Here is a 10,036-nt window from a genome sequence, read left to right as displayed (position 1 = left end):
TTTCAACGTTTATTTATTTTTGGGACAGAGAGAGACAGAGCATGAACGGGGGAGGGGCAGAGAGAGAGGGAGACACAGAATCGGAAACAGGCTCCAGGCTCTGAGCCATCAGCCCAGAGCCCGACGCGGGGCTCGAACTCCCGGACCGCGAGATCGTGACCTGGCTGAAGTCGGACGCTTAACCGACTGCGCCACCCAGGCGCCCCTTGAATTGATTTTTAAAAATTTGAATACAGGTTAAAAAATTGTGAATATAGTTGTCACATGATGTTATATTAGTTTCAGTTTTACAACATAGTGGTTCAACGACTCTATACATTAAGCTATGCTCATCACGATTGTAGCTACCATCCATCACCGGGCAATGCTAATACAATGCCATCGATTATATTGTGTACGCGGTACCTTTTATTCCCATGACTTCTTCATTCCGTAGCTGGGAGCCTGCATCTCCTACTCCCCTTCACCCATTTCGCCCATTCTCCTACCCCCCTTCCCTCTGGCAACCGTTTGTTCTTGGGATTTATAGGTCTGCTTCTGCTTTTTGTTTGTTTTACTTTTTAGGTTCCACATATGAGTGAAACCATGTGGTATTTGTCTTTCTTTGTCTGACTTATCTCACTTAGCATAATACCCTTTAGGTCCATCCATGTTGCACATGGCAAGATCTCATCCTTTTTTATGCTTGAGTAACACTCCGTTATATATATATTATATGCATATACAATATGTATATATACACACCACATTTCTTTTATATTTGATTTAATTCACATTCGTTTGAGGTTCTAGCAGATGCCTTTAAATTCCCCTTGGTTTACACCTTGTGTGTTTTGAACTTCTTTCAGCCAGCCAAACTGTCAATTTTCTAGTCACATGCTCCTGCTGCCTTCACTAAGTTCTGTGTTAAAAATCCACTATTTTGGGACGCCTGGGTGGCGCAGTCGGTTAAGCGTCCGACTTCAGCCAGGTCACGATCTCGCGGTCCGGGAGTTCGAGCCCTGCGTCAGGCTCTGGGCTGATGGCTCAGAGCCTGGAGCCTGTTTCCGATTCTGTGTCTCCCTCTCTCTCTGCCCCTCCCCCATTCATGCTCTGTCTCTCTCTGTCCCCAAAATAAATAAAAAACGTTGAAAAAAAATTAAAAAAAATCCACTATTTTGGTGTTGTCACTTGGATTTTTGAAGTTATCCAATGTGAACTGCCTCAATGTCCTTATTCCGGATTGCTCCAGGCTCTCGTCCTCCACAAAGAACATTCTGGGGCAGTTTCTGGGTTGGGGAAGGAAGGGTGGAAACTGTCCCCTTATGACCGTGGCAAACTGGATTATTAAGAGGCCTCTGTTTGTAAGTCATTTGCACGATTAGGGTCTAGTATCTAGAAGGTATAACAAACTCTTACAATTCAGCAATAAGATGACAACCCGTTTCAAAATGGGCAAAGCATTTGCATAGACATTTCTCCAAAGGAGATACATAAACGACCAACAAGTGTGTGAAAAGGTGCTCATCATTAACCACCAGGGAAAGGCGAGTCAAAACCACAAGGAGATGTCACTTCACACCTACCAGGATGGTCATGATCAAAAAGACAGACAAAAGTAATTATTGGTGAGGCTGTGAAGAAATCAGGCCCTCTCCCCTGTATATTTGTAGTGGGGATGCGAAACGGTATGCACCGAAGAACACGAAAAACGTCCGTCCTCACAACAACTTGTAGGCCGACGTTCACAGCAGCATTAGTCGTTATATCCAAAAAGTGGGAACAACCCAACTGTTCATTGACGGCCAAGTAGATCCACAACATGCGGGATAGCCACACAACAGGATATTCAGCCGTAAAAAAGAATGAAGCTCCTTTTTACTGATTCATTACTGCTGTTTACCCATTCACGCTACATGGGATGAACCTCGAAAACACGATGCTGAGTGAAAAGAAGCCAGACATCAACAGCCACATGTTGTATGATTTCATTCGTAGGAAACGTTCAGAAGAGGCAAATCCACAGCGACAGAAATTAGACTAGTGGTTGCCGGGGGGGAACGGTTCCTACGAATGAAATCATACAACATGTGGCCCTCAACATCTGGCTTCTTTTCACTCAGCATCGCGCTTTCGCCGACCCTCCCCCGCACCGCGAATGGGTGGGGAGTGACTGCTAACGATATGGGATTTCTTTGGGGGATGATGAAAATATTCTGGAATTTATTCTGGAATTAGTTCTGCAGGTTGCACAGCTTGGTGAATATACTAAAAACCACGCCATTATACACTTTTTAAGGGGTGAATGTTATACTACATGAATTATATCTCAACTTTAAAAAGATATCTCTACTTCATGAGGTTCTCATCCTGAATACAGCCATTAAAATCAAAACCATATTTAGATGCACACCTAAAATCTGTATGAGGCCGGTAATGTGCACATATAGTTCTTTGTTCTCTCTGGTTTCGTATATCTGCATATACAGACGTGTATACCAATATACATGAATTAACTTCAGCAGTATCAGGACTGTCCCAAGCAAAGAAGTCCCAGCTAACTCAGGCCAAGGCAGAGGAGGTTCTGAGCGCTTCAGGGCGTCCCCCCCCCGCATCCTGGTCGAATGGAACCACCCGGAAGTCCACGGGACTGCTACTGACACGTGACCAGCCTTCCGGCTGGGAAGAGGCTCGAGGCACGTCTGTGACATCATTTCTGCGCGACCCTTCTTTTTTGGCCAGAGTTTTCCTGCTGCTCTTCAGAACTATGCCTAAAGTAGTGTCCCGGTCGGTAGTCTGCTCCGACACCCGGGATCGGGAGGAGTATGACGACGGCGAGAAGCCCCTCCACGTCTACTACTGTTTGTGTGGCCAGATGGTCCTGGTGCTGGGTGAGTGGTCGGGGAACTGGGCGGTGTCTGCAAGACGGGAAACTTCGGGATCTAGGAGGCACGTCTCTTTGAAGAGTGGTTTTCCTCGCTCTCCATCCCTGCCCCGCTCCAGGATAGCTTTTCTGTTTTCTGTTTAACTTTGTGAGTGTATCCAGGCTTCCCTCAAAAGTAAATTTCTCCTTCAGGAAAAATAAACTGGCCATCTCCCTCTCCTCCCAGTCCGCCTCTACAAACTTTGTAACCTTTCTGCCGGATGCTAGGATGCTGCTATGGCTCTTCTCCTAAACCAGAATAAAATCCTCCCTTGATCCCTCCATTTTCTTCCAGCTGTATCCCCATTTCTTTGTTTCTTTTATAGCAAAACTTCTAAAAAAAAAAAAAGCTGCCTATATTGACTGTCTCTGTATCCTCACTTCCCATTCCCATTCCTGTTGAGCTAATTTCAGGCAGGCTTTCCTTCCTGCCCCACCACCGAAACCGTATTTGTCAAGGTCGGTGACTGAACGCGTTACTAGTCCCAGTGGTCAGTAATCAGTGCTCATTTTGGTCCACATCTTAGTGTCATTTGACAGAGATGATGATTCCATCCTTCTTAAAACACTTTTTTCTTGGCACCTGGGTGGCTCAGTCGGTGAGACCTCGGACTTCGGTTCAGGTCATGATCCCATGGTTTGTGAGTTCCAGCCCTGCACGGGGCTCTGCACTGACAGACAGTGCCGAGCCTGCCTGGGATTCTCCTCTCTCTCTCTCTCCCTCTCCCTCTCCCTCTCCCTCTCCCTCTCCCTCTCCCTCTCCCTCCCCCTCTCCCCCTCTTCTTCTCAAAATTAAAACAAAAAACACAACAACAACAACACTTTTTTCTTTTTACTTCCAAGACTCCACAATCTCCTGATTTTCCTCCTACCTTGATTTTGCCCCTTGTCAGTGTCTAGTTCCTTTTTCTGACTCAGGTTTTTAGGCATCGCAAGGCCCTAGGGCTCAGTCCTCTTTCTTACCTACTCTCAACCCATACTCACTCTCTAAGTGATCTCAACCATTCCCAAGCTTTAAATACCATCTCTACGGTGATGTCTCCCAAATGTTCATCCTTCACCCACACTTCCCCTCAAACTCCAGCTGCCTGTTCCGTGTCTCCACTTGGATGTCTAATGGGTCTCTCAAAGAGATCATGTTCAAATTGACTTCATGACCCCCTACTTGTCACTCTCCCCTATTCGCCCAGAATCTCAGAATCATTCTTGACTTGTCTCTTTCTCATACCTTCGATCTATCCAATCCATCCACACGCTGTGCCGGCCCTTCCTTGAAAAATCTATCCAGAACCTTACTGCTTCTTACCACTTCATTTCTGCCACTCTAGCCCAAGCCACCGTCGTCCCTCACCTGGAACTGCCACGATAGCCTTTTACCCTCCACTCTTTGTTTCCAGGGGGCTTTTTCGCACACAGCTGCCAGAGTCCTGTTCCAAACTTGGTGTTTTCCTATAAAACCAAGAGTAAAACCAAAGCCCATGCCTAGACCCTGCATGATAAGATCCTCAACCACCTCTCCGACCTCATCCCCTACCCCTCTTCCCCTTGCTCACTGTGCTACAGCTACAGTGGCCTTTTTGATTTTTCTTCGTCACGTCAAAACCTTCTGCCTCCCAGAGCCTTTGGGACTGGCATTTTTTCTGCCTTGAACACTCTTCCCTAGGTGCTTCCTTATTTCATTGAGGGCTCAGCTGACGCGTCTCTTCATTTGAAAACTCTTCCCTGGGGGCTCCTGAGTGGCTCTGGCAGTGAAGTGCCAGAGGTCGGCTCAGGTCATGATCTCAGTCATGATCTCCCACGAATCCCAGTTTGTGGGCTCGAGCCGGCATCAGATCAGGGTCTGTGCTGACAGCTCGGAGCCTGGAGCCTGCTTCGGAGTCTGTGTCTCCCTCACCCTCTGCCCCTCCCCCACTCACGCTCTGTGTGTGTGTCTCTCTCTCTGTCTCTCTCTGTCTCTCTTTCAGAAATAAATAAACATTAAAAACCCCCCAGAAAACTCTTCCTTGGCTATCTAAAATAGCACCCTTGTTACTCTTTGCCCTCTTAACTCTGCCTGATTTTTCTTGGTCGCACTTATCACTGAGATCACTGTCCATCCTCTTACTATCCGGCCAGGTTTTTTTTATTGGCACTTATCATTATCCAAGGTCATATTTTGTAATTCTTATTTAAAATTTTTCTGCCTCCTCCACTAGAATGTAAACTGCATCAGGGCAGGAACTTGGCTCCGTTATTTGCTGAATCCCCAGCACTACGTTTGAACGGCACCTGGTACTTTGAGGGCCCTCGCCTATTCATTGAATGAATGAATTCTCTTTTGATCACCTAGAGTTGAGTCTGAATACTTGTTGTCCTCAGTAAATGCACACTCTTTGGCAGCCTCAATTCCCTCACCTTTAAACTCTGAATTGGGCTACGAAATGTCTACTCCAGCAGGTCATTGTGAAGACTAATCAACATGCAAACTGCCTGGCGGTCTCTGACTCCCCCTCCCTCTCCTCCATTAATCTCGAATCACTGCGGTCACTTGACTTCTCTATGACCCTTTAGGTACTTAATTTGCATTATATCAGTTTCCATCTGCTTTGTAACTGCACCTCATTTATTTCCTGCGTGCTTTCATTGTTTTCAGACGGAAACGCCTCTAGCCTGGCTTGGGTCATTTGCATACCACTTGTAGCATAGCACCTCCCCTGTCTCTCTCCTTTTGTGACCGCGGATCCACCCTTCCCAATGCCTTCCTAAAGGAGGCTTGGTGACGATGTCCTTCCTGTCTGATTCTCATGCATTATAACACGAGCCAAGTGTCCCACGGTCACAGAAACACTCATGGAAAACTTGCAGTGCTGGAAAGGACTTTTGAGACACTGATCTACTCATCCTTCAGATAAGGGGGGAAAAAACCCAAAGGAAGTTGCCAAAGATCACCAAGATGGTAACGTAACAGCTGCGGGTGTTCTGACACCAAGTCATTTTTTCGCTGGGGAATCCAATAATAGCCATCAATAAGCATAGCAATTATAGTGCAAAATTACAGCGCTAAGGGCCCCACTGGAAACTTGTGATTGCCTCCAGGTATCTCTCAGTGGCTCCTGTGACCGAATCTTTCTCCATTTCTTCAGACTGTCAGTTAGAGAAACTGCCCATGAGGCCCCGGGATCGGTCCCGGGTGATCGATGCTGCCAAACACGCCCACAAATTTTGTAACACAGAAGACGAGGAGACTATGTATCTTCGGAGGTAAGAAGTGGATGCTCTCTGTCTGGAATTTCCTTTCTGTGCCGCAGTCGGGTTCTGAGGAATAGAAACACCCCATCTAGCGCTGAACGGGTCATTCTTGTCTTGTGGGCCTAACGCTTTGACCTTTGCGTTGGCCCTGACTTCTGCGGACACAGCGATATCTTCGCTGTGCTCTGTTGAAATGCTGCGGATATGCGCTTCTGTTGCCATTTGATAGCTGTACTTTGGGGGCATTTTTGCAAGTAGAATGAGGTCATTTAACCTGTAATCTCTGGGAGCATGCCACGTGCCAAGCACTGAGCTGGGGACTGGCTCTGGGAAGGTGGATAAGGTATTGGGGCGCCTGGGTGGCTCAGTTGTTTAAGCATCCGACTTTGGCCCAGGTCATGATCTCGCGGTTCGTGAGGTCGAGCCCCGCGTCAGGCTCTGTGCTCACAGCTCAGACAGAGCCTGGAGCCTGTTTCGGATTCTGTGTCTCCTTCTTTCTCTGCCCTTCCCCTGCACCCACTCTCACTCTCTCTCTCCCTCTCTCTGTCAAAAATAAATAAACTTACCAAAAAATTAAGATGGATAAGGTACTGCCCTTACCATTAAAGAGCCCATCCCTCATCGAGCGGACTGGTCACCTGTTAGGATAAAATGCTGGCGTGGTGGACAAAAGGCTATGGAAAAACAGATGGGAGTGGGTCATTCTCCTGAAGGGTGATCAGGAAAGGCACCGAAAGATGATGGCATTTGTGTGTGGCCTTGAACTAGGATTTCACCAACTAGATGAGGGGGTTGAGAAGCATCCCAGGTGGAAGGGATATGGAAGCATTGAAAGCATCACATATGGTGTGCTTGGGAGATTTGAATGGTCCTTGGTGACTATAGCCCAGGCTACTTTACAGGAAGGGGTTTGTGCATCCTGGGGTGGGGACAGAGTAAAATGCCGAAATAGACAAATTTGGACTTTATCTGTTGGCAACAGCTTGTTCTCTTTTTTTAAGCAGGAGAGTGACATGGTTAGATCCGTTTTAGATTGGGAGTCCTTGCTTGAGATGGGGAATTGAAGCCTGGGAAGGGCTAACGTTATGTGGAGTGCAGAGCAAGAAGAGAGAGGACTCAAGATAACAATCCTGGGAAACACTGACGTTTAAAAAGCAGACAAGGGGGGATGCACCTGGGTGGCTCAATCGGTTAAGCATCTGCCTTCGGCTCAGGTCACGATCTCACAGTTCGTGAGTTTGAGCCCCGCGTCGGGCTCTGTGCTGACAGCTCAGAGCCTGGAGCCTGCTTCGGATTCTGTGTCTCCCTCTCTTTCTGCCCCTCTCCTTCTCACGCTCTGTCTCTGTCTCTCTCTCAAAAATAAACAAACATTAAAACAATTTTTTTTAAAGGGACGCCTAGGTGGCTGTCCTGGTTAAGCATCCGACTTTGGCTCAGGTCATGATCTCACAGTTCATGGGTTCGAGCCCCGCATCGAGCTTGGTGCTGACAGCTTGCTTTGGACTGTGTCTTCCTCTCTCTCTGCCCCTGCTTGTGCTCTGTCTCTCTCTCTCAAAAATAAATAAACATTAAATAAAAAATGAATAAAAAAAAAACCAGACAAGGGGGGCACCTGGGTGGCTCAGTCGGTTAAATCCAATTTTAGCTCAGGTCATGATCTCATGGTTTGTGAGTTCGATCCCCCCACATCAGATGAGTTTGAGCCCCGCTTCAGGTGAGCCTGAGCCCTGCTCTGGGCTCTGCACTCTCTCCTCCTCTCTATATCATGTGGGATTCTCTCTCCTACCCCACCCCTCACCTCCGCCCCTTGCTCACTCGTACTCTCTCTCTCAAAAATAAATAAAATTAAAAAAAAATAAAAATAAAAAGCAGACAAGGGGCATCTGGGTAGCTCAGTCGGTTAAGCATCCAACTCTTGATTTCCGTTCAGGTCATGATCTCATGGTTCGTGAGTTTGAGCCCTGCATTGGGCTCTGCGCTGTCAGCACGGAACCTGCTTGGGAGTCTGTCTCCCTCTCTCTCTGCCCCTCCCCCACTTGCACGCACGCATGCGTGTGCGCCCTCTCTCAAAATAAATTACACTTAAAAAAGCAGACAAAAATAATTGGGACCTGGTGACGTGGGAACCGAGAGGAGAGAGCATCAAGGAGTGTGTATATCGGGGGACAGTGGCCGTCAACAGGTGCCTGATACCACAGAGAGGTCGGTTGTGGGGAATTAAAAAGTCCATACGTCCCTTCACGTATATTTTATTTATTGGGCCCCTCCTGTGTGCCAGGCACTGTCCTAGAAACCCGGGATGTGCCACTGTATTCTTTTGCGAGGGCTGCTGTAACAAAGTAACACAAACTAGGTGGCTTAGCACAACAGAAACTGCCTCACATTTCTTCTGAGTCCTGGAAGTCTGAAATGAAGGTGTTGGCGGGGCCGTGGTCTCTCTGCAAGTTTGAGGGCAGGATCCTTCCTTGGCCCTTCCCAGCTTCTGGTGCTTGCCGCCGGTCCGTGGCGTTTCTTGGCTCGTAGATGCCTATATTATCACGTGGTCTTCTCCCTGGGTCTCTGTCTCTGTTTTTCTTCTCTTCTTTTTATAGGGACACCAGTCATATTGGATTAAGGGCACATCCTACCCATCTGCATGACCTCATCGTAACTAATTATATCTGCAAGGACCCTCTTTCCAAGTAAGGCCACATTCTGAGGTTACTGGAAGGACATGACGTTTTAAGGGATCCATCCAACCCATCACGGCCAGTAAACAAGCAACGCACCCTGCCTGTATGGAGCTTGTGTTCTAGTGTTGAACTGGGAAAAGCTACAAGCTGACATCTTACTATGTTAATTTAAGTAACCAAACTGCTGTCAGCCCGCACTAACAAAGAGAAGCGGAAATACTGCTAGGCGATTCGGTAGCAAAGCAGGCATCAAGCCCCATTGGGACAACTGGGTTTCTAAAATGGTGTAGCTGGGGGCGCCTGGGTGGCTCAGTTGGTTAAACGTCTGACTTCTGCTCAGGTCGTGATCTCACGGTTTGTGGGTTCGAGCCCCGCATGCTTGCTCGCTCGCTCGCTCTCTCTCTGTCTCTCAAAAATGAATAAGTGTTAAAATTTAAAAAAAAAAATTGTTTTATTGTTTGTTTATTTTTGAGAGGGAGCAGAGTGCAAGCTGGGAAGGGGCAGAGAGAGAGGGAGACAAAGAATCCGAAGCAGGCTCCAGGCTCTGAGCTGTCAGCACAGAGCCCGACACGGGGCTCGAACCCACGGACTGTGAGATCATGACCTGAGCCGAAGTCAGACGTTTGACCAGCTGAGCCATCCCGGTGCCCCAGTGTTAAAAAAAACTTTTTTAAATAGAATAAAATGGTGTGCCTGAAGCGACGACAGTTGGTTCTATACGAGATACAACTCGAGGCCAATAATACGACCAGATTCTAAAATTGATGAGATCTGCAAAGGAAGGCCCTTCAGGAAACATTGGGGAAAAATACTCCAAACACTCCATTATGGTATACAGGAGGCTTTACGAGGAAGACACCCTGTCCCAAGCTAATCCATTGTCTTGTGCCTTTTCTCCCTCCGTTAACCTTTATTTAATTTTCTGATTTTGAAAATGGCCAACTGACTGTCTTTAAGATCACCAAGATATTTATTATGGATTTGTTATATGTATTGTAATTACATGTAGTAACGTATAATTGTATTGTATATCACGTGTATCGAACGGATGTATATTACTCAGTTAATACAGAAACTGATCTAACAACACAGCTAGGCCACAGGCCCCTATGGCACTAAAAGGCAGATACCCTCCCCTCTGGGCCAGAAAACTGAACGCCTTAGGCTGAAGTAGAAACCCCGGAGTCCAGTCAGCCTGGCCCTAGAAGCGAGCCAGCTCCGGGCCTAACCTTAG

At 47.3% G+C, this 10,036-nt stretch overlaps 1 protein-coding gene across 8 annotated transcripts in view; it reads left to right on the top strand.

Moving 5' to 3' along the window:
- Window positions 1-2,666: 2,666 nt before the first annotated feature.
- STEEP1 (STING1 ER exit protein 1) overlaps window positions 2,667-10,036 on the top strand; it is a 57,877-nt gene continuing 50,507 nt past the window's right edge. For 3 of the 8 annotated variants that reach the window (XR_005788061.1, XR_005788060.1, XM_040468034.1), the window contains exons 1-3: window positions 2,667-2,870; window positions 6,025-6,142; window positions 8,722-8,811. Coding sequence is in view for 4 of the 8 variants with exons in the window: in XM_040468034.1 (XP_040323968.1) it covers window positions 2,747-2,870; window positions 6,025-6,142; window positions 8,722-8,811 (332 nt within the window). In the remaining 4 variants the exon portion in view is untranslated. The remainder of the gene's footprint in view (window positions 2,871-6,024; window positions 6,143-8,721; window positions 8,812-10,036) is intronic. The other 5 variants (XM_040468035.1, XR_005788063.1, XR_005788062.1 and 2 more) reach the window with 5 other exon arrangements.

The sequence above is a fragment of the Herpailurus yagouaroundi genome, unplaced genomic scaffold, assembly GCF_014898765.1.
Source record: "Herpailurus yagouaroundi ecotype Mexico unplaced genomic scaffold, PumYag 67641, whole genome shotgun sequence".
Taxonomy (NCBI): domain Eukaryota; kingdom Metazoa; phylum Chordata; class Mammalia; order Carnivora; family Felidae; genus Herpailurus; species Herpailurus yagouaroundi.
Note: the sequence above shows the minus strand (reverse complement) of the source record. Positions and strands in the feature narration are given on the sequence as shown.